The 25,399-nt window shown below is 38.2% G+C and overlaps 1 protein-coding gene across 1 annotated transcript in view; it reads left to right on the forward strand.

Moving 5' to 3' along the window:
• Nucleotides 1-25,399, forward strand: part of Abi3bp (ABI family member 3 binding protein) — a 226,801-nt gene that overhangs the window by 171,709 nt on the left and 29,693 nt on the right. The window contains 8 exon segments of the mRNA XM_050122348.1: nt 9,458-9,532; nt 10,673-10,747; nt 13,834-13,893; nt 14,404-14,451; nt 15,225-15,305; nt 16,857-16,934; nt 21,368-21,433; nt 24,157-24,231. Coding sequence (XP_049978305.1) covers nt 9,458-9,532; nt 10,673-10,747; nt 13,834-13,893; nt 14,404-14,451; nt 15,225-15,305; nt 16,857-16,934; nt 21,368-21,433; nt 24,157-24,231 — 558 coding nt within the window.

Here is a 25,399-nt window from a genome sequence, read left to right on the forward strand (position 1 = left end):
AATAACCAACTAAATCACAGGCGGTTTCTTAAACTTGCTCTCCACTTATTCCAGGAAGGGTGTGTTGTTGTCGTGCTGAATTCTCACATGTTTGTTTCATTGCCTTTAATTAGCTGCTGCTACAGAGCTTGAACCCAGTGCTTTTAGAACGGAAGCTCCTGCGACTGTGGGTAATGAGAATGCATGTCCTTCCGCTGGCAATGTTTCTCCCATCATACCATCCATCATACCGCCAGTGCTTCTGCATCTTAGGACCACTCCACCTTCATCATCTGTTGTCACTCCATTGCAGTCTTTGTCTTGAAGTAATCCTCAGTTCTATGCCATGTTATTAGTTGAATTTCTGAGCACGCTGCATGGACTAACTTCAGGACATCAAACTGTCATATCACTCACTACTCATGACAGGTGATCACATTCATGTCTAAACAGCGCTAATACTGCGCCTCCATGTGAATCTCCATCTCTCACATTTATGTTGTGTATCTCTCAACAACTGTGAAAATGTGCTTCTTTATTTAGAATGCTTTTCGGTATACTGGAACATTTGTGATACATTGGAGCAATAGTTTTGAGGAATGATGGTTTTAATAAGTTGTCAAACTTAAAAGAGGCAGGCTCTTGAAATGTTCAAACACTAGGTTTTCGTGATAGAGACTCCTTTTCTAGAAGGTTCAACAGTCTTTTTAAATCAAGGATTGTTTTGAGATTTTGATGAGTATTTTTCAAAGACTTGTCTTCATATTTTCCAACAAATAAACTTTTAATTATATAGTTATTTAAACAGTAGACAAAAAATTATGTGTAGCCATCTTGTTTTCTATAGAAGCTCAAGAAGACTACTAAAGCTTTCTTTAGTGTAGTCAGAAAGGAATCTACCTTGTAAACATGTAAAACCTGACCAACACAATTCCACAGTCATGAAAGGACAGGCAATGAAATGCCTAGAAGATCATCCCATGCACAGTAACATAAAGTTAGGTGTGTACCCTGCCATCTTGCAAGTCTATGCCATGAAATACTAGGCACATAGGCATAAGTTAGCCAAATATGAAAAAAGCAATTGTCTTTTATCTGTTGGTTTGAGACTAAAGATATTCTCAAAATTAGCCCAAAAGTGAATTTTTAACTTGTCTTCGGTTTATTTTCTTCCTTTCTGTCTAGTTCTTGCTACAGCCCTTGAACCTGTCAGTCTTAGCACCAAGGCTCCTGAAACAACAACATTAGGTAATGGTACTGTGTTCTGGAATGGTTTGTCTTGCTTGTTTCCCACGCATTCCACTACCATCCTAATCTCATTGTCATCTGCTTCATTCTTGCCATCAGCCATTCTTCAAATTCATATGCTACTGCTTCTCGAGAAAGTAAAGGTTCTGAAAGTTACCTCTTTTAAAAGCTACCCATGGACCTAGAAGATAGCTATTCTTGTTACCTTATTTGAATGCGTAGTGCATTTTTGTCTAAACAGGGCTTCAATCTAAAGCTGAATTTCAAACTAAGCTATTAATGTCTACATCTTACCTAGACAGAATAAACTATAGCAGTATCATGGGGCAATGGATTCTTGAGAATCCTGAGAAATTTCAGTGTCAAGTTAAGGTCCTACTACCTGGAGTTTGGCTATAGTTTTGTTTGAGATTGGAGATCTATGACTCTCTTCATTCGTTGACTTAATTTTATATTTTAGGTTTCTTTCTTAAGAATCTTTGGTGATTAAAAAAAATAGAAAATATTTTAAACCCAAGACATACATGCCCTAAATTTCAGGGAAAGGTATTTTAACCCCAATCTTTGTTTTCAAAACCAACAGCATGAAATTAATATCAACTTTCTTCCTTCAGCTCCTAAAGTACAGCGGACCCGCCGTCCACGTCCCAGACCTAAAACCACAGCAAGTACTGATATGTCTGAGTCCAAGTCGGGTAAATGTGGAATGCCTGCTTTGAGGGCTGCTAGCAGTCTGTCATTGATGGGTCCCAAAACCATACCAGTAATGGGCAGCTGTTGTTCTCGTGCCGTTTAAGGAAACCAAGTCATTGGGTCCACTTAACAGTTGCTCCCTGAAGAGCTTCCCATACGAGCATGGCTTGGGAAAATATGTTCCTAATTCCCCAAGTAACTTGGTTTGGATCAAGTTCTTTTCTTGAAAGATGAGTTGATGGCAAGATTAGCGTTATTTACTCGTGGTTACATATTAGCGTTGAAATATAAGATCTGTTGCTGTGGCCTTGGTTTATATAGGCAGAAATTTTTTCAGCATCCAAGAAATACAACATACTGTTTCCTTTTTACTTTTATACATACCGCCTAAGAAAATTTCCAAAGCTGTGATCCATAATAGTTACAACCAGAAAACCATGTGGCTAGGAACCTCTTAAGTAGATAGAATTAAGAAATATCTAGCCAAGGTCAAAGTTGTTAACTATTTCCCACAACATTTTTGGTCTACTGTGACCAACTTTTTAGGAAGCAACTGTGAGCATGCTGCGCTAGAATTTAAAACCATGTTTGTCATTTGAAACTCATGTTTTGAAAGAAAATTTAAGGAATTTTGTGGGTGTTAAATTTTCTCATGTTCTTGTTCTGGGCTTTGAACTTGATATTCTTAGTACTGGGTCTCCAGAAACAACATTGGATAATGATTTTGTGACATTCAGAGAATGTTTTTTCTTGCTGGTTAAAACCCATCTGCTGTCATGCCAACATTGTTCATACTTTGTAAGACTGTGGCTAGAATAGCATTTCATACTTTGTAGTCAGTCACGGAAACTCCAGTGTCACCTCCTGTCATTTATCAGCCATCCTTGGAACCACTGGCAGATACCAATCTGCTATGGCATTCTTTTTAAAACTCCATTGGTCCACATTATTGCTCCTCTCTTTGGTGGTGAGACCTATAAAGCTACAGTAATAAAGAAACATAACCTCTCTCTGAACAACTTACTTTCCATCAAATCAGTGTGCTATGCTTATTACTCTCATTTTAAGTCATGAGGTATCCCTATTGTCAAAAAATAAGCTGTGCATTGAAGCTCCAGGTTCCTACATCACTGATGATCTCCGCCATGGCTTACTGATGGCTCTTGCTCTTTGCTGGGTAGTATTATATTATTCATTCCTTACTTAACATATGAACACTGTGTCTTGGATTTCTAAGGAAACTCTTAGTGATGTTCTGTAATGAACTAATAATGTCTTCCCAAGGAGGATGCTTCAAATCAGGAGTCAGCAATTTTAGTCTGAGAAGGGTTAGATAGTAAAAGTTTCAGATGTTGTGGGCCATCCAGTCTTCATCACAACTGTTTACTTCTGCAGTTATAGGTGAGAGGTAACTATATTAGCATGTGAATAGGCCCTGGCTTATGCTGGCTTATGTTGTGTCCATGTTCAAATAAGATTTTGCATCTCATGCCATTTTCAGTTTTACATGGTGTAAAATATTGGTCAATTTTTATCATTTTTTTTTAAAAAAAAAGATTTACAAGTTAACTTAAATCCTCTTTTTCCAGCTCTCACTGAACTGCAAACTCTTGTTTTGAAACCAGTGACTTCACCAAGCCTAGAAATGACACAAAGTCAACCTGGTAAATTGCTTGATTTATATGACTTCAGTAAGAGTTTATATGTTCAAATATAAAATCTCCTCTTTCTATGGTTGCACACTGACACTAAATTAGTAATACTTTATCTTCTATTATTCCATTAGATACAAAATATCTACCCTTGTTTCATTGAGTTTGCTCTATATCTTTTGGATAACATTCACATAACTGATTAAGCAGTCAGCAAAAGCTCTGAGGATTGATTATATTCCTTCTTAATTCTATCCACAGTTATAAAGATGTGGTTCTATTAAACAGGGAACTAAATGTGTGTTCAGCCACCTTAAAGAATGCTAGTTCATTTGTAACCATTGAAGAATCAAAACATCATTTTAGTAAAGATTCTTTATAAGTCCCTTAAATATAGAGAATCTTTTAAAACATACTGACTTTCAAGTCACAAACAAAATTTAAATGTCATATTAAGAATACTGCTTCTTCTCTAAAGCTTAGCTTTGAAAAATTGGATTCCGTTTTTTGGAAGACTTTGATATAATTATAATACAATATTTTGAATCTTAGGTATCAGAGTCCAGAAAAGACCTTTTCGTTTGTTTATGTCATTCATTTTATTTCCTCCGTTTTTTATTTCTTCAATTTTTATTATCAGGAGTGACTAAAATAAAAACTATAATTGAGTCCCATCATTATTGTCATTATGGAAATGGCTTTAAGAGAAAACTGGTCAGATGAATATTATTGCTTCCCACTTTTCAACTGGTAAATAGTTGCCATTGATAAAACAGACAAACCCAGAGAATCTGTCCAGAATGTTCAAGATATGGTGTATTATACAACATGCCTGTTCTCGGGGAGAACACCAGAATAAATTATGATTTCTTTATTATGTCTTTTAGTTAGATGACAGTTCAGTGCTCCTATTAAAGATTTAAGGTGTGTAATCCAACCGCCGCATACAATAGCCAAAACAGTTACCATGTCATGGATTCAACTCAGTTATTAGGGTTTCCTTTAGTGCTTAGCTAATGCAATGGTTTTTTAGCAGAACCAGGTCACTCGATCTTACCAGGTATCCAAAACTCTTCTGAATAGTTAGTTTGTCTAGTTTGCCTAATGTTTACAACAGCACATCTCTGACCAGTTGTACCATTGTTTGATTTGCTAGTTTCTGATGACCTGGAATTGGTTGTGTATAGTACTGAGTCATCCCAGAAGACAATAGGTAAAAATGTTCCCAGTGGGAACTCAAGACTATGTGCTTTTCCATCTCATGCAAGATGCATCATTGGATGTGATCATGCTTTGTGACAATTCATAGCCACCTGCTCCTCGTGCTTCCTCTATGTCTATCCAATGGGTGGGTCTTCAGAGCCATCATGAATGTAGTAACTCATGCTAGCTAGTATATGCTATATTGCAATTCAAGTCTCATAGTTTCCACTAAGTTAATGAAATTCATAATTTTTAAATTCTGATTATTCTTTGTATATGTACATGTGAATCTGCACATATGTAATACATGTAATATATGTTTACATGTAATATATCTTTTCAGATTGTGTTAAGGCTTCATCTTCAGGTTTCCAAATGACTCACCCTAGACTTTACTTACTAAAAAATTTAGGCAAAAATATGTAAGAAAGTAAAATTACCTACTCTACTTTAAGTAATAATTGCTGTAATGGACCCTGGAAGGCATTTATTTGTGTGTGCATGTTTTTATGCATGTGTGTGTGTATGTGTGTGTACATCTGCCTATCTGTCTTTTTTTCCCCACACAACAAGCATCACTTTATTTTTACTCTACTAAATTGCAGCAGTTTTCATAATCTAAATACCTAACCTGTATTTTCAATTAAATTCAGGGTTTCATGACAACCTGCTTTGCCCTGCCCACCACTAACCAGCCATTTCATGTTTCTTCCCCAGCACCAGGTGAAACAGATTATGTAGATACCACTACCAAAGAACCTCTCAGGCCAGAGGAGCCAAGGACAGAAAGTGGTAAAATTTTCCAAGCTATGATTCACTTATTCTACTATATAAACTCTGATACTTGATTTAACAGATTTAAAGGGCTACACTTCCAATCCACCTATCAATCCACCCACTTCTCACCCCGCCCCTTACTGGGGATCAATCTAGGGATTCACATGTTTCTGTATGTGCTTTAGCAATGAGCCACGCACATCAGCAACTCTAAGACAATTGCATTTTTAGAATTAACGTGATAGTTGATACTCCTTGAAACAAAAAGTCTATATTTGTTAGTATCTGAAGATCAAAGCATAATCGCATTTGAAAGTCAGTTGTTGATAAAATATGAATATTAGAGGTTTAATACTATGAAATATGACTTTCCTCCTTTTTGTCCTGTCTAAAAAACATCGTCTTGTCTATGATATTATGACATTAATTCTTGAGAATGAGATTGCAGATACTCAAGAAACACTTGTGGAGCTGAATGTCTTCCCATTTTTAAACGCATTCTCCTTTGTTTTGATACAGTTGTGGAGTCTCTTACACATGTGTCTGAGCTTCCTGAGACCCTGCTAGGTAATGACATCCTCAGCAGCACATCTCTGTGTTCTGTGTCTTCATTGCATCATCACTCAAGAGTCTCATGATCGCCCTCATTGTGAATTCATGTGGCACTTGCTTTCTCTGTCATTGAATTTTCTTCCTAGTTGTTCCTGTTCATAATCATTGTTCAAAAATGTCTTTTCATGTAGCATCATCATCTTGGTCTCCTACTATTCTTATGTCAGCCAAACTGTTGAATATAAAATATATCATTTTCCCTAGTATTTCAGTCACTGCCAGCTCAGCACTATCTGGCTGAGGCTTATGATCTATTTACATTTTCTGACCTAGAGATGTACTTCCCATTAACAGTCTTTCCATCATGTTGACTTAACATGTTTGATTCTCCATTATCTGTCATCCAAGTGAAAGTCTATACTTCTTAACTGGTTTTTGTTATCATTTTAAAGTTATCTTTCCCCCTTCAGAGTTCTTATTGAATATATCATTCAAGCATTGTTAAAGAGGTGGAGATTTTTGAAGTAATAATATTGCTTATCTCAAAAGTATTTTACAATCTGACATCTATCTTTTTTAAATAGAATGAGTTATGAAGAAGTATGGGAATACTAACTTCCTGAGATTTAGCCATTTTCTTTTCTTTTCTTTTCTTTTGACATCTGTTTGTTACCATCCTGTTGTCTGTAATCTGAGTTTGTCAAGCACTATAGTAACCCCAGTATAATTTCCTTCAATTACCATAGAAACATCACCTCTGCCTTCCCAAACTATAATCCTACTCAGACCAGATGTGCCTCAGACTGAACCTGGTAAATACACTATTTTGAATTTCATATATGAGGTGAGTGTTTGTAAAATGACAACATGACCTGTCCATTTCGAAGCCCTGGCTATCATTCATCTCAGTCTTCGACGGGTGAGCTTGCTTTTCTGACATAACATCTCTCTGTCTGTCATCAGTAATCTCTCTCTCACATGGCAATGTATAAATCTTTATATAATGTTGAAAATTACCTCTCCACTACTTTTAGTAGTTTTAGTAGTTTTTAGTTCAAGAAATGGTAAGAATTAGTAGTTTTAGTAGTTTTTAATTCAGGAAGTAGAAATGTTTAAAAATATTTTCTATTCTATTTAAATATATACATATATACACACATATATATGTATATATTTGAATTACTTTGTTGTCTTGACCATCTTTACAACTGTAAAGTATTTTGAGATATCTTACTCATGTTTGAAATCATACGATACTGACAGAACCAGGTTTTGCTGTATAATCCACATAAAGGGGTATTGATCAATCCTCTTATCATTATTCGGAGGCCTCACTTCTGCTCACTTTTTTTTTCAATAATCCGGTGTCTCTTTATATCCTTCCCCTAGTATTAGAAAAACTGGTATCAAACTATTAGTCATAAAATTTTCCTTGATGGTGGAATTTGATCTGAATGAAAGCAAATCACCTTTGTGGATAATAAAATTTCTGCAGTACCTACAGCTTCCCCATGGAATAGGAGTTAAATATGAATAGGCCCTAGCTTATGTTTGGTTGTCATTGAACTATTTTTAAGCCAGGCATGAAGTTCATGTCTATAACCCCAGCAATTTATGAGGCTGAAACAGGAAGACAGAGTTTAAAGCCAACCTCAGATACATAGTAAGATAATTTGTCTCATACCCTTTTCTCAAAAAAATACTTTATATGGTTCTATTTCCAATGGAGGTAGAATATTAATTTACATCACTATATTCTAAAGCACATATTAAATATGTTTCCTAATAAATGGTACAGTTTGACTTCTTACCTGAATTCTTCATTGACTACAGGAATGGGATCCGTCTCACATCATCACAACTACCACCGCCAAAAATTCTTTCAATAACCTATTAACATGATATTGAGTGTCTAGTTCTATGTACTACCTGTGATTTTTTTTACTCTTGTTTTTGCTTTTATTTTGTGAGAACAAACACTTGCCATGTAGCCCAGGCTGGCCCAGAACTCAATATTCTCCTACCTCGAACCCTCAAGTGCTGAAATCACAGGTATCCACCCCATGTTTGGCCACCAGTCATCAGATGACATTTGGAATTGCTTCTCAACGTATTTTTGTCACCACATGGTCTTTTGTGCCCGGGGAAAGCAAATGGCACATCAGTTAGGACCTCAGGAAGAAGGGAGCCTGCACCACGACATCACTAATACATTCAAATAATTAATTTTAGGATTACAACACTTCCTAAGCATGTGTCAGTTTTGGTAGAGATTGTGTCCATTGGCCCTGATTAGCGAATGATGCTCTAAACCACCAGATTATTTTAAACCGAAGTAACTTCCTGTGTATCTTGGTCTTTATCTCTTTACAGGCTAGAGACGTGGCCCTAACACCGCCGTGTATCTTGTATGTTCCCATTTCTTATCAGGAAGAAGTCAATCAACCTTGCAGATTCACACACCAACTTCCAGTGTCTAGCAACTTGTTCTTGGTGAATGATTCTTAAAGTTCTCAAACCACATAATATTAACACCAGTTTGTTTCTTCTTCTTAAAAGTCCAATGCCAAATAGTTCTTACTTTCAGCAATGTTTTTCTTAAGACATCTAAAACGGCATGGCACTGTGGATACCATTTTGTGCGTTTTGATCTTTATTTTTCCCACACACATTTTAGTTCCGCTGAAGGCAGTGTTCTCAGAGGCGCAAGCCCAGGCCTGATAACTCCTTTCCATTATTGGGATATACTTTTATTCACATACTTTTATCTTCTCACTGAAGAAAATAAATGATTTTTATACCAGTTTCTCTAGAGCCTTCCTTGGATCCTTGCCAGCGAAGGAACGCGGCTTAGAGAAGCTCTTTGGTGTTCAAGTTTTCTTCACCACTATAACCAATAGAATTGTGCGTTGTGTAATAATATATTTTTTTCCATCCGACTTGCTATTTAAATCATTCTGCTTGAATTTTTATTATAGTAATTTCTCTGTGCGGAAAAGATGTGTTTATATTTAAAGAATATTTAAAGCATATTTATGATAACGCGGATTAGTAATGAGATGACGGTTATTATGTGCTTCATTGTTAACCTATTTTAAAAGTATTTGAAGTAGGTATTTCTAAAACACCAAAGTTCTCTTTTATAAGCTGAAATCTGAGGTATGTTTAATCTGTTTCTTTTATCCTATATCCATAATCTCCCTCTCCTTTGCAGCTCTCTGAAGATTTTGGACAGAATTACTGGGTTTATTTAGCTTCAGTCACTCAGCAAATACCTTTGAGCTTCTAGAAAGCACAGGAGTTCTGGAAAGAGTCAAGGGTTCCAAATCTATGAATCTTTGTCTTTCTTTTAGCTCCCAGGCAGACACCCGGTACTCCCCACAAGCTTAAAACAACACCACGCCCAAGAATCCCACCACAACCTCCAGGTAACTACCAAGTTTATGATTTAACTTATAAGACTTAAAGTTAATGAGTTTCAATTTTTAACTGTTGTCAAAGAAGTCTTCCTTTCTGGGAAACCTAAAGTATTTATCATTACTTCTGGACTTCATCAGAAAGGCGAGTTCAATCCAGAAAGCTTTCCTAACCTCTTACTGTTTCAGATGGGGAGGTCCAAGAGTGGGTTTCCTTAAAGGAGCTGCTTACCCCCTTTTACCTACAAATTTAGGCTCTTTTCCTGGCCTTTCTGCTGTCCCACAATGTGCTTCCACTAACCTGAGTCCTGCTCCTAAAAATGACCCAGCCACTAAACAGGGGAGGAACATTACTGTCACTGATGGTCTACAAGCAAGAAAAGAAAATGTTAGCATCAATATTAGCCTTGGTCCAGATGGTAATTCTTGAATCCTACCAGGAATAGTTTAAATAATTTCAGGATCTCTGCTATTGTTCTAGGTATGACCTCTAATATTTGATTCTGCTTCTTATTCTTTTTAAAAGAACTGATTCAAAGACTATTCTATACTTTATATCTCACTAATAGTTAAAAATTTGCCCTACTTTATGTATTATTAATCTGTTCATATTAATTACTAAATTTTATTGTGACAATAATATTTTTGAGATGTAAATATATGGAAATAACTAACAATAAGAAGCAAAGTGAAATCTGACCCAAAGAACTGGAGTTTCTAAAGCCTGAGGTCTGGACACACGGATCATGTCTGGCCCTTGGAGTCTGTGGCAACTCTCAACTCTAGTACTTAATATGAGCCCAGTCATCAACCCAAGTCAGGCAAGCATATCTTGAAAGAAAAAGAAGCCCTCTATTAACTTAATTCCTGGCTCCTCTGATATGAGGATAAAACAAACCCTCTTTATCCCTTTATCCTGATGATGTCAAATGTTGTGATTTCTTGGACTTCATTTTCCAACAACAAGGAATATTCATTGGATTTCTACCTGATCTATTTTATAATTTATGTTATTCACTTTTCTGACTGACTCTATCACAGCTACCTTGTTCTTTATTACAGTTGAAGCTTATTCCCCATCAGGACTGATGTGTTAGCATGACTAAGAAACAAGAAACCCTAGCGACTCATGATCTGAGTTCTCTCTTTCAGTTCCTAGGGGATCTCAGCACACTATTTCCAAACCAAAAATGCCACCGAGTCCTGAAGTGACAGACACTAAATCTGGTAAGCATCTTATTTTGTATTTAAGCTAATCCTGCTTTCCCATGCACAGGCACTGAGACAGCTGAGTTCAGTGAGCTAATTCTATCATGCGCCCTGGTGGTTTTTATTTTCACAGTTGTCTTAGAAATTCTAATCGCACATGTAGTAAAGCTATTATTACAGTGAAAATGGAGAGAATTATGCCAAGAACAGAATGTTTTTCCTAGAACCAAAGTTTGTTGTTTGCTTTACTGTGGGTGGGTTTAGGTAGGGTTGCTGGAACACTTAAATATTTTATAGGTAGAGGGGAAGGAACTCACGGAAAGAGAAATATGAACTATTGATGAAGCTATAGGAGAGAATGGTTGCGTGTATCTCAGTCATGGAGAATTTGGCTGACATGCCCATGGCCCTAGGTTCAGTCCCTCGCACTAAAAAGAAAAGTTACAGTCACAGTGCTTGGGCGCTGGACCCAAAGGGATCAGGAATACAAAGTCAGCCCCAACTACATAGCGAGTTGAGACCAGCCTGAAGTACATGGAACTCTTTGTCAAAATCCACTAAAACAACCTACGATAGGAATTAATAACAGATGCCAACCTGCCTTAAAGGAGATGGAAGGAGGTGGTCCAGTAAGCAGCACAAGGAAAGCCTAGGCAGTGTCCTCCAAAGGGTGGGAGCCCTGGCCCCTCTCATACTAATTGTAAAGCCATGAAGCTAGAACAGAGAAACAGGGAGTCTTGAGATGAAAAACTCACAGTGTCTACGAGTTTTATGTTTCTAAAATGGGTGGTGTAGTTGCAGCCCGTGGCCAAGGTAAACCTTACAGACAATATTCTATCAGCTTTCTCAAACAGTAGTGCCTTGATTTTTTTTTCATGAACTCTAATGAAGCATCCATGCGTACACATTTTACACTTGTCCCCATATGACATTACCTTGATAGTTACATTTTCTTTAGAGAGATCCAGTTTACCTAAAAAGATGGTTACACATAATTGATTAGATGGTTGATATTAATGATAAATTGGTTAACGTAATTATCTGTAGTAATGATATACTAAAGGAAATATAAGGAAATCAAAACTGCCATCTGAAAGAAATCATCACCATCATTTATGTTTATGAGATGCCCTCGGCATGCAGGACAGGCTTTAGGGATTCTAATCTCATTTGATTTAATATACTGATCAAAGCCACAAAGAGGGAATTATGACTTGAGTTGCAGGGTATCAGGTAGGAACATGATTCTGAGGCCTTTCCTGAGAGTCACGTCTCTGCTGTCCATTCCCCTGACTTCACCTGCTTTAGTGAGTTTGCCCCGCAGTTTATTAAATCACCACTTCGCACTGAGAAGGAAAGTGCCTCCAGTAGCAGCTGGAATCCACATCAGCCGCTTCTAAAGGCTTCAGCTCACTTGAAGCAGCAGCGACTAATGTGTTTACAGTATGGTGGATTTGTTAGGAGCACATCTTCCCCTTACTGCCTTAATCCCAGCTCTCCCTTGTCTAGCCTAGTACTGGGATTAATATTGCATTTATTGCAGTCTTAGCATCTTCGTGGTCTATGCAGAGCTAAATCCCAGTGTCTCTTCCTTCAGCCTCCAAGTAAATGTTGAGTTTGATTTAAAGTTGGAAATGTATTTCCCAAAACACCAAGTGGAAAAGGAGGAAAGTTTGCTATTGGGGTGGATTTTCTTCAACTTTGTGAACTACTGATTCTTTCCTATAGTATATAAATAAGTAAAAGCATTAGACTTTCAAATTCCTCTGGATTTTTTTCCTTTTAAACTCATGAATCTTCTGATCAGGCTGACCTGGAACTCATAGAAGTCTTCTAGCTTCTGTCTCCCATGTGCTGGGATTAAAGGCATGTGCCACCATGCCTAGTTTAAGTGAAGTTTTTATTTAATTATCCAGTGTACCAAATTCCACAGCTGTCATTGGGTCAGTACTAGCCTGGAGTAAGAACAGATGTGACATGTGAGGTAAACCAGCCCTCTCTCCCCAGTCAAAACAGGGATGTCCATTCTAGACAACCTATCTTAAATTGTGCTTAGCTGCCTCAAAGCCTGAAGGTTTCTTCATCATCCTCCTGCCTCAATCCTAATTTTTCAAGCTTCCGATAAGATACAAGACAAATCACATTGCCTACCACAGAGACACTGGTGTTTTGCAAATCCTCCGAGTGGGAGGAACTCTTTGCTTTAGAGAGTAGGCCTAGGCAGGGCCTCCTTATAGAAGGCCCTGAGATCAAGAAGTATCCTGCTAAGTTTTAAATTCGAGATCTGATATGAGCAAGAGGATATCATTCTGGTATTTCCAGTAAGATAGTCAGTGGCCAACATGCTCCATTTAGTGAACATAGAAGACAACATTCAAACTCGACAGCATGTCACCGACTAATGTGAGCTGGTCTATTATTTAGCTGAACTTATGGGTAGTCTCATATCAGGCATGCATAATACCCAGTGCACAAGAAGCCTTGCCACTGAAGGTGGCAGAAGTTGGCAGTGGTGTGTTTGTCCAGCATTTATTCTGTCCTGACCACAGTCATGAATTTCACACGCAGCCTTGTCTAATGGCCAGCCACTAGTGCTTTTTGCCTTTTCTTTCCACAGTAAGTTTTGAATGTCACTTACAATGAAATGTTGTCCCCTCATAGGTGCTCGAGATTTTTGTCTTTTGTCATAGTGAGCCTGTGAACCTTTCATTCACTCCCCTAGCATAACGTGTTGTCTATTGCTAACTGAATCTTAGTGAGCATCAAATGGCAGCTACCAGCTCAGCTCAAACACTTTTCTTTTTGAAAGTTTTGAAAACAACCTAAGGGAAACCCACCTCCCTGTGTCTAGATTATCCATTTCCTCTTCTCTTTCTTTTCTTTTTTGAAGGAGAATTCAATATGAACTATGACCAGCTTTCTCTCTGTTCACTGTAGCCACACTCTCCTCCAGGAAGTCATAGCTTCTGTTTGGAAAGAATGGTCATTTTCTTCTAAAGCGTGGCTCTTGAGCTTTTACATCCTTCATGTTTTAGGGATTTTTGACATATGAGGATTATGTTCACTCCAATACCATGCACTGTTTTATAATTTTTTTCTTTCAGTTCCAACGGATGAACAACTTTCCCATAAAACAGACCCTGAGAGCTCTCATAGCGAAACTGGTAAAAAAAAAAATCAGGTTTTCCTACTTAGAAAGTATATTTATATTTTCAAAATCCTAATAGATAGATAGATATGCTGTGATATATAGAAAGAAATACATGTTTTCTTAGAGGTAGTTCAATTATATAATCCTGTTAAAAGTTTTTCCTGGTTAAATAGAGAAAAACTTACATAATAGCTTTATTTGCTTTGGAAATGTTTTACTAAAGAGATTATGCTGAAACTATACAGTTTACTTAATAGCTGAGATAACCTTATGGGTTTATGGGTTTTAGGCAAAAAAAAAATAAGTTGCCTGCTCATTCATGTTTTCCTCAAAATGAGGATTGGTGAATAAAATAAAGATTTATTTAGCTAATTTCCTTGAGTAGAATCTAGTAGAGCTTTCTTATATTTATTATTGTTCTTAAAGGATATTCAAGTTTATAAATAACTGTATCTAGAAGGGAAATAATTTGACTTTGTTATAGTAATTTTCATAACGTTTCTTCGCTTTACTTTTGGCATAGTCCTGCCCCCTGTCACCGTTAGAGCTGGGCCACCGAAGCCAACAATAGGTAATGCTACTCTCATATTAACCAACCAGCTTGCTTGCTTGCTTTGTTCCCGCCAAGATCACAGGCTTTTCTCGAGTGGTCCAAGAGCCTCCTCTTCTCAGTTCACTTCGTAATGTCATTCTCGCTGCGACCACTGTTTCAAGTAAAAACGAGCATGGTTTCAGTGTTGAAAGGTTTTTCTCAGGAGAAGCCCAGGAAGGCTCATTCCAAAGCCGTCCTTATCTACCTCGTTTATCTCCATCACCCCACTTTCCCTGTTTCCTGTCCAGTTCATATCCCTGCTAGTTTAATGGTTCTTGGTTGCACTGCTGCAACACACTAGCATAAGTCAGCGCTTAGAAGGCGATGCAAGAAAGTAATAATTTGGTCAAAATAGGAAACTGTCATCGATTTGCTTGTCTAACTAAACCAAAACAGATTCAAAATGCTCATCCCCACAGTTTTGTAATCCTCTCTGCTTTGGGGTGATAGAGAGGCAGCTATAATCTGAAGAAGACCAGGAAGGTGTCCTAACCACACTCCATCTTAACCAGGTCTCCTATGCAGTGGGCCAAACAGAATATCCTTTATTGTGCCTTCTGGTAGGAAAGGGTTAAGAACCATTATACTGACATTCCATTACTTTCTCCTGAGAGTCCTGTACACACCAACTTTCTATTTCCTCACTCGTGAGATCTTTTCCCTCTTATATTTCAAATGAAGGTGTCCATACCATTCTAGTTTATTGCTGACTTTGATTAAAAGTTTACCAACTTAGTACTTTTCTTTCGTAGCACCCTTAGAGACACGGGACATTACTTCCACACCTGTAATTTCACCACGACCCAGTCAAGAGGAGCTACAAACCACCTGGGGTAACATTATTTTTCTCCACAAGGGACTTATTGCTTGAAGAGTGCCCCTAGAGTTTCATGCTCATTTTATTTAACTTTCCCATTGCATGGCTTTATGTACGAATATCTACAAGCATCTTAGTAGTCAAGTTCCAAGTATAGTCAGCTCTCCTGAATCAAAACCTTTTGAAAAATTGTATTGAAAGTGATAAGGTGTTTTTCTTGCCATTGTCCCTCAAATGGCATCACAAAGCAACTATTTTCGTGGCATTTTCTTCTGTTTATATTACAAGTGATCTAGAGATAATTTTATAATAGGGTATCCGCAGAGCTTATAGGCTGCCCGCTGAAGACGGTGGATCAGACAAGAAAGCGGTTTGTATGCTCTGGACCTGCTTTTGAGGATTTCAACATAAATATACCCACAGTTGTGGAGACACATTTGTGGAGTCGTGACTGAAAATGACACACAACTTCTCCAGATCATGCTGGTTGGCTCCTCAGTCCTCCCCTTCTTGTGCCCTGCAGACTCCTTTCATTCAATCGTCTTCTTCTTGTCCTTGCTTTATCCCTTTTAAAGTAAATACATCACTCTGTGTCTGTGTGTTTAGTGTGTGTGTGTGTACGAGAGAGCGAGAGAGAGCGAGAGCGAGAGAGAGAGAGAGAGAGAGAGAGAGAGCGAGAGAGAGTGAGAGAGAGTTGAAGCAGCTGAATATATTTTAAATGAAGCCCATCTGAAAGAAGAAAACTTAAATGGAATGAGCAAAGAGACCTGACAATTACCACTGAATACACATCATCTCATTTCCACTTCCCTTTAAAATATGCTTTTTGATTTACTCAAGAAAGAGCCACTACCTGCCAACTATCACAAATCTCTTTCCCAAAAATTGAATCAGCAGAATAAACTGGGACAGAAAGAAAAAAGAGGGTATTATGACTGCCATCAGCTATTTCCTTGATTTTTAAGGTGGCAGAGTAAACAATATAATATGCTTTTTCATTATGGTGTAATGTTCAGGATAATATGAGGATATTTTACCAAGACAAACTTGTTTAAATGTCAGTAAACATAATTTTCATTTTGACATATAGAAAATAAAAGGATAGTTCTTCTATGATTGAAATAAACATCTTTTCACGTGACCTCTTTATTTTCTGTATATAACTTGTGGAATGGGAAAGAGACAAAAAGACAGATACATTGACATTTAAGGTATTTTCAAACTTTGGCTGCACCCAAGGATAGCAGCCTCATTAAACAGCTATCTTGGGCCTTTAGCTCAGTGGTAAGGCACTTGCCTAGCATATATGATGCCCTGGGTTCAATCCCTAGTGTAGGAAACCACATCAAAGCAAAATGATCCTGCTTCAAAGCTGCTTCGTCAGTCCTATAATAATCACTAAAATAACAGGGCAACAAAGATAACAAGTCATCCACATATGCTTTCCCTTGAAGTTACTACAAAAGCGGTAGCAAATAGCTTGAGGTGTTAGTTATTTTCTGCTTTGCTCTTTGTTGTGTTCATGGTGATGGTTAAAAGCAAGGCATCCTACTCTGTTTTTCCCTAGAAGAAACAGATCATTCTACCCAGGCGATCTTCACAACTAAGATTCCACGGACGACTGAATTGGCAAAGACAACTCAGGGTAATGCTGTTTCTCCAGCCTTGGAGAGAAATTTTTCCTTATCTTCCTTTAACCAAGAAAGAAATTTCGCTTTCAGATGGGGTTTCCTCACCACAGTGAACTACTTGACTGTTTTTATATTAAAGATGAAGGACCTCAGGCAAGCTGAATTCCATTGGTATATTCAGCTTCTTTGGTTGGTGCCTCGAATGTCTTGTTGGCTGTAGGATGCTAATAACTAATCTCAAAAGTCTCTAGGTTTCTCCGCCTGCTGAACCTTCATGAACCTGACTTTCATATCTGATAAATAAGAAAGACCTCCATCTTCCTACTTTCCTTTCCTCTCCCCTCTTCTTCCTTTTTCTCCTCTCCTCTCCAAAACTGGAATAAAACCCATTGATATTATGAGCTGAGAAAAGCTTTTAATGAGAAAAGTCATTTTTTAAGTATTGAGAGTAGTTAGACATTTAGCAACGTGTTGCCTGTGAAGCCCTGTCTCTGGGGAGAAGAACTCACCGGCATGCGTAGTCTTCATGTTCTCAAAAGTCTTTTCCATTACAGCTTCTAACCTCACTGGGTTATAATTTTTGCTGGTTTCTAATGCTGTAGTGTTTTCATTGCTGCTGTTTGGATGATCCTTTTTACTCATTTGTACTGAATGGTAGAAAGCCAAAGCAAATAAAACAAAAGCAAACTTTAGAAGGAATTGGAAGACCGATCTCTCTGTTCTGTCCATTAGCAATTCTAATTTGAGGGAGCACATGGATGGACAAAGTGGTAAATCAACAAGAGCCTAGTACGGTGACTCATGATTGTAATCCCAACCTTTGAGAGTCAGGACAGGAGGATCGTGAGTTCCAGGACAGCCTGGGAAAAATTTTAAAAAGACAAAATACAATGAAAGGAAAGAAGGAAGATAAGGAAGGAGGGAGGGAGGAAAAGAGGAAAGAAAGAAGGATAGAATGGTAATAAGGAACAGCAGGAAAAATGATAGCAATAGCATCAGTGTAGCTTTAGGCAGGCCCTTTGTCATCAGCATGAGGGACTGAGTAAGCATGAGGCGAGTATGATACAATGCTTAGTCTCTAGCTCTAAGCTTTGCTTATTTGTAAGTTTTTTTTTTAATTTTAAAATTTCCAATTCAAAGTTTATATAATTTGTATTTATTAGCTTCTTATTAGTGTTCAAATATGCAGGGAAATAAGAAGCACCAAGGCAGCCTTCTCCTGACCTGTCTGCCAGCTTTCCTCATTGATGACACTCCATCAGTTATGGTGACCACAAGCTCCCTGGATTTTATATTTTATTTTTTCTCTGTTTGCAATTGTCTTGAATGACAGCATCATCTTCATGCTCAAACAAAGCAGCTCTTCAACAAAGTATATAACTATTTATAATAAGGAGGACAGATATGGATGTTTTTCAACTCTGCTTTTGTATCTCTAAGTAAGAAAAAAATTCTACTTTTGGAGACTTCCTAGATTCTTGTCAATGATAAAAAAAAATGATGGATCTGATAGGTTTTCTTTTTTATGGGAATGCCAACATTGGGTTAAAGATTTTTTTAATTCCTACTAAAACAATTTTACTAGATAGGAATTTGATAGTTATATGGAGTCACATATAACTTTAATCTGAATTGTCTTAGTACAATTGTATAATGTACTATAATTTTTTTTTCTCGTGTCCAGAGAATTCTTAGTTTGAGGATCTTCTCTGCCATCCTAGGACTTATGTTTTCCTGATTTTGTACCAAATCTTTTCTTTAGGCTCAGCAGGCATGAGATGTTGAATAATAATTAGGAAGGAGCCCTTCTTCAGGAGAAGATGGGCACCCACAAACCCACACCTTTCAATAATCATGACTAAAAGCAGAGTAGGGGGTGCAGCTCAGATGAAGACAGCTGTGTGTTCCAGGGCCTTCCTCAAAAGCTGTCTTGAGCTCTGAGGCCCTTCGTGTCATCTGGGACCCTGGCTTTCATGCCAATCCTCATCCGGCACAGGCCAACTGAGAGACTGGAGGAAGAGAAAAAATCATTCCTCCCGCTCTTGTGCTCGAACTGTATGTGGACCACTGATGCGGGAGACTATGGGATCTCAACCACTCGGCAGTGGTACCCCTAGAACCACAGCAGAATGCCACTGCTAGATTCTCCACTCTACTAGATTCTCCCCCTTACTTTCTGTGTGGCAGCCTTGCCCCCACATCTACTGAGACAGTTCCCACACAAAGCACTGTAACTTATCTTCAATTCTCTCTGTGTTCTATTTTTGTTTCTACAAGTATTTATTTTGGATGAACATGGGCGCGATGAGCCGGCATTTGTGGCTGTGCCGTGGCATGTGTATGGCGGTCAGAGGACAACTTAGTGGAGTTAGTCATCTCCTCCCACCACACGGATTCTGGGGGTCAAACTGAGCTTGTCAGGCTTGGCAGCAAGCATTTTTACCCACCACATCATCTCTAAGTGCCCAGTGTTTTACTTTCAGTACATTGTAGCAGTGTACCTACCCAAAGGCACATTAGGGATCCTGATTGCTTGACTTTATCAGCTCTTGCTTGGTTCTCCATGTGGAACTCGGCAGAGCATAGTGCTTCGATTATCACTGTGTATTTATTTCAGATGTTGTTTTTATATACTTCATTTTTAATATTTTTGGAAGTCTTTTTTAATAGACATGAAGCATCTTTACAGTTTTGCAGTACTGGTCACCCAAAAACACGTGGCAGCAATGTTTTTGTGGTTACGTAGTCACAAACTCCTTTGTCTTTCTTTTTAGGTTTAAAGTTAGAGCAGGTTTCTCGTGGCCTCATGCTATTGGATGATGAGCTGTCCGAATACCTCACGACCTAAAGTTATATTTTAGTCCAGCTCTTTAAATTCTTCCTAGTAAACCTGGAACACATGGTTTTATGCCCCAGTGTTCAGGTAATGATGGCCCTGCTGCTGGGCGGCTCTGTGCCCTACTCTGATCCGCTTTTCTGCACGAAGTTTGAAAATCCCTGTATTTTCTATGATGAAGAAAGTAAGAACCATGGTCCCATTAGTTCTCTTCAGCAGAAATGTTCAGAGGGATCCACACTAAGAGCAGAAATGGGCTAAAATGACTGCACTCCTGCGGTTCTCAAAGAAAGGCAAAGGGAACCATTTACAAATCCGCCTGAGACATGTTTAGCTCTGTGAACACTAATGCTTTATGACAGCGGCTCTTCTGCTCACAACGGTTAGTACCCTGGGGACGGCCCCAGTCAGGCCCCTGAGGATTCCAATCTGCCTGTGTTGTTGGCCTGCTGTGTGGCAAAATCCTGGTCATCAAAACCCTCACATTGGAAGTGTCTAAGAGAGAGCTACATCATAAGCTGTTTCACAGGTGTTATTTTTTATGCCTGCCAGGCAAGACATTGCTGATTTATGGTTAATAAATATCCACTCAAGATGTGGGCAAAACTATTAAGTGAGGTAACACTTGTATAGTTTACAAGAAAAAAAAATTCTGGCTGTAGATGAAGCATTACCAAGAGACTTGTGGTGGGGATCCGCATGCAGTATGCGGTGTGCACAGAGCAGCAGGCTGTAGACTCCAGGAGGAGCACATACTTCAATACCTTAGAAGCAAAAATAGAACTGTATCGTTTCCTAAATTTGCCTGCAATGGCATCGACTCAGCGAGGCCTCATTACTTCTCCTTCGTGGGCAGGCCCCACATAACAGGAGGTAGCATGCTAGTTCTAACGTTCCTTGCTCACTTTTCTTTGACAGGTTGGACATCGGGTATCATTTTCTTTCACTCCTCTGTATAACAATCATAGACACCGAAGATTTAGTGATTTCAGAGTTCACAAGCAAAGACAATTTGATAGCGGCCACATGTTACTGTTATTTTTCTTAGCAATCTAATTTTTCCTTTATCCTTTTTTAATTTTTAAGATTGCTTTCTTTGGAAAACTAATGCTCCAGTACAGTAGTTTCTGATTGAGAAGGGTGGGTGGCTGGATAGATGGATGCCTGGACAGATGGATGGCTGTGGAGATGGATGACTGGGTAGATGGAAGGGTGGACAGATAGCTGGCTGGGTAGATGGGAGGGTGAATGGCTGGATGGCTGGGTAGGTCGATGGCTGGGTAGATGAATGGCTAGGTTATATATTTATCATGTTAAGCAACTATCTGATAAAATTAATACCTTTGGAAAGCATGGACTAAATTAGACTGATTCTTAATATTACAATTGATCTACCTCATTCTCTATGTACCTTCGCTTTTCAGCCATGAGTATTTTCATGTTTTGTGTCCTTTTGCGTGGAGTAGGTAATGAATAACTTGGTGATTTCAGCAGAATGTTCTTTCTACCTCTGTGTGAAGTCTGCTGGTTATTGGTCCCTAGGGTAACAAAGATCAGTGGGCTCGTCTTTGGAGACTATCTGTTGAGTATAAAGTATATCTTCCATTTCAGCACCACACAGATTGCACACGACTCCTGTGAGGCCCAGAATACCTGACAGACCACATGCCAGGCCAGGTAAGAAGAGAGCTTTGCTTTCTCTATGACCTACACAGTCAGCAGGCTGGAGGAGCTCCAGAGAAGAGCCAAAACAGCCAGACTTCCCAAAGATGGAAATATATCAGAAGAGGAGGGATTCAGGACAAAGTACCTTTCAGTTGAAGTCAAGGGAACACAGAAACTCTAATCTTTGTAGATAATTGAAGGGGTTAATTCATTGAAGAGATTAAACTTGAAGGTTTTCATGGATGTTTAGATTCAGAGGCCTCTGTGAAACGTAACAAATATGAAAATATTTTAATGATGCTTATTCATATGCTTCATACACCTTAAATTTTTCATGACCATTTTCAAATGTTTTTTTTTCTTGCCTCAGGAAATAAATGGTCTCATTCTAGTAAAAGAGTACTTTAGTTTCAAAGAGAATGTTTTCCTTGATACCTTCTGTCATCAAAAGAAGCATTTGTCATCACAAAAGAATAAAAGACATGGTTTATTCTGGAGCCAAAATTATGAGTGACCATGACCTGGGACTATACATTCTGGTCTTCCCAAACCATGTTCCAATGAGGAAGAGGTTTCATGAACTTTTATAGTATCAGAACAAAGAAAGCTATAGAAGAGGACATTTTAAAGACAAATTGGTAAAAACATTTGAGAGGCAGAATACAGGAAGATGGGGAATCTCTCTTACAAGCCTCAGATGGTACCCGATAACAACATTCTTAGCTTTGGATTTGGTGGAAGCTGGCAGACAACTTAGCTAATACAGTCCTAAGGGTTTATCTGTTAGTTACAGGATGCCCACAAGGTGGACAAGGAATGGCTATTGGGGGGGCATTAGTAGCCCCAGTGAATTATAGTTAAGCTCTGCACCTGCAACATTCCAATCTCTCCAAATCAATGCAGTTCTAATCAAGCAGCCATTGCTGACACAGGTTCCTTCAAGAAATTCTGACTCACACTTCAAAGGATAAAGCTATTTATAAACAACAAAAAGCATAGGTCTGTATTGAGAGACACCTCATACTTATCAAGTCAGTGAAGGGTCATAACTCTACCCTTCTTAGGATTTAAGGAATGACTAATACTCAATGTAAGTGATTCTTATGCTGAGGTACAGCATCTTAGCACCAGCTAAAGCCTTTCTGGTGTTTTCCTGTTCCTTTCTGTTTTCTGTGGTTCTAAGGACTCTTAAGGTGCTAAAGAAAAAAGTCATTCAGAAAGGAAAGGTCTCTGTGAATGTATCTCTAAGTAGGTGAGAGAAATGAGGCAATGTTTTTATATTCTTTGAATATTATACACATAATATCCAATTATATATAATATACACAATATGTGTATGTGTGCATATATACTATATAAATATATGTGCATATATAATATGTAAATGTGTATATGATATATATTAGATATATACACATGCGGAGAATTGAGTGAAGTCATCTAAGGGTTCAGGAATGCTTGCTTTTTTTTTTGACACTAACTTAAAGAATAAAAAGGCAGGAAAGCAAGGCCTCATCACTCAGCCAGATCTTGTTGACAGCAGAAACACAAAGACAACCAAGTACACAGGGGCAGAGTCCCCAGGTGGGAAAGGAACCCAGAGCTAGAATATGAGGAGGGGGTTGTGTGCGATTGGAATGGGTTCCTTTTTTTCTTGGGAACTGGTTAGTTTGTGCTATTCCAGGGTGTTGGATAATCTAGACAAAGAAAGGAAAGTAAGGTGTGTCTCTCTTCATTAGTACACCCCAGCAGTCCCTTAGTGTGTGTGGGCGGGGGCGGATTAAACTCACACTAACTGTTTCTCTCGGGGAGGGAGAACAGGAAGTTCTTGAGAATGTTCATGAGAAAAGCATATTAATCTACCTAGAGCTTTTGTTCTCTGCCTGTCTGCTGGGGATCTGCTTGACTCCTAGTTCTTCGTAGAGAAACATTTTTGGCTATAATCTCTAACTCCTAGGGTGATTAAGTAGAAAATTCTATATAAAAAATAAGAATAAGGGATTTTCATGTGTCTTTGTGCTACAAACATCGAAGAGTGCTTAATACGTGACTGATTAAACATTTCTGTAAAATAAATAGTAATGGTTGACAAGATCTGAGTGCTTACGATGTGACCTGTGAGTTATGTTTGCGGAAACTGAGGTGCTGAGGGGAACCAGAAGAGAATGAAAAGACAGGCAATCTGGAAAGAGGTTGGCATAGCAGTATCATGGCTCAGTGTTCTACAGAGGATGTATGCAAGGACGGTTGTAACTAGACAGTACCTAGAGACTTCTACAAAGAGACCACCAGTTCGTGAGTTATGAATGGTGGCCTTGATGTTAAATACATTTCAGGTCTCAATCTTTCACTAGACGTAATGAAATCCTGATCTTTCTTCAGTTCTATTTTGGACTGTGTCTGCTGTCACATACAGGAAGCAAGGGAAAATATCTCCCACTCAGAATTAGAAATTCCCTTGCTACTTACTCTTTTCAAGAACAAATATCAGAGCTCAGTGAGCACCTCAGTACAGACTCAGATTTTCATCCTCGCCTATGAAAGTTTAGGACTTTCATAAGAGAACATGGTTTCTATATTCTGGACCATATTTGTGTGTGTGTATGTGTGTGTGAGTTATCCTTACTTTATTGCCTAGTTAAATGATTTTCAGTTTTCTGAGCAGTTTTGTTTTCTTTGACTGCAGACATTTAGTAAGGAAATGTCTAATGTGTTTAATCCTTACTTTATTATAGTTCTGAACAAAACAACCACAAAGCCTGGTAAAACCAAACCCAAAGTGATACCCCGTGGAAACGGAGTGGGAACAGGTAATAATCACAGATGTGTTTCTCTTTTGTTGCATCAAAACTAAATGCTGTCAGTGGTAGTTAGAAAGAGAATAGCCCTCCAAAGGAGTGGCACTATTAGGAGGTGTAGCCTTGTTGGAGTAGGTGTGGTCTTGTTGGAGGAAGTGTGGAGGCAGGCTTTGAAGACATATATATGCTCAAGCCATGCCCTGTGAGACAGAGCCCTTCCTCTTGCTTATGGGATCAAGATGCAAGAACTCTCAGCTCCTTCTCCAGCATTATGTCTGCCTCCATGCTGCCTTGCTTCCCACCATGATGACAATGGGCTAAACCTCAGAACTGTAAGCCACCATAATTAAATGTTTTCCTTTATAAGAGTTGTCATAGTTATGGTGTCTTTTCACAGCAATACAAACCCTAACTAACACTGTCCATCTCACATAATTTTGTTGAATTCATACATCAATTTCTTTTGTATAAGTTTTGGAAAATATTCGTAAAATTAAAATTTAAAGTTTTAACTCATTTCAAAATCAATTTCAAATATCCCTAAAAATGCTGAAAAAGAAGTTTCCAACTTTTCTAAACCTAGTCTATTAAGTTAGCTACCATATATATATATAGTCTTATTTCTCAAAAATAACTCCAATTAGATATTAGTTACAGAATGAAAATAGAAAAAAAAATCATTGTTTTCAAACCACTTCCAATACACAGATCAGTCTGTGAAGTGACTTGGTGTCCCTCCTATACTCTCCCATGGGGCCAACACAGCTTTCTGAAAGGCCTTTATCTGCTAGCAGCCTGCAGTATGGAATTTAAGAAGAAGTAGACTTAATTCAAAACAATAACAACTGGTGACTGTGGCTGTAGTCCTTCTGCAGCTTATAAACCGTTCTGATCAAATGGTACAGCCCTAACTTTTTAGAGCTGTGTGGATAGATCTAACAAAAGTTTAAATAGCCAACTTATTTATTCCATAGGTAAATGGAATTGCATTGTTCCCTTGAGATGTTTTTAATAATAAAAATCATGTACAAATGCATGAAAATTAGAATGAATTTAGTGCAAATATGTTACATTTAATCAGCTCCTGGTAAGAAAGAGATATAATGCTTGAGGTTAGTCTAAAAGCCATTTAGATTTATTTAGAATGTTTCCCCGTATTTACTTGAATATTGTGGTATCT

This window comes from Alexandromys fortis, unplaced genomic scaffold, assembly GCF_014885135.2.
Source record: "Alexandromys fortis isolate MF-2015 unplaced genomic scaffold, M_Fortis_MF-2015_v1.1 scaffold_187, whole genome shotgun sequence".
Taxonomy (NCBI): domain Eukaryota; kingdom Metazoa; phylum Chordata; class Mammalia; order Rodentia; family Cricetidae; genus Alexandromys; species Alexandromys fortis.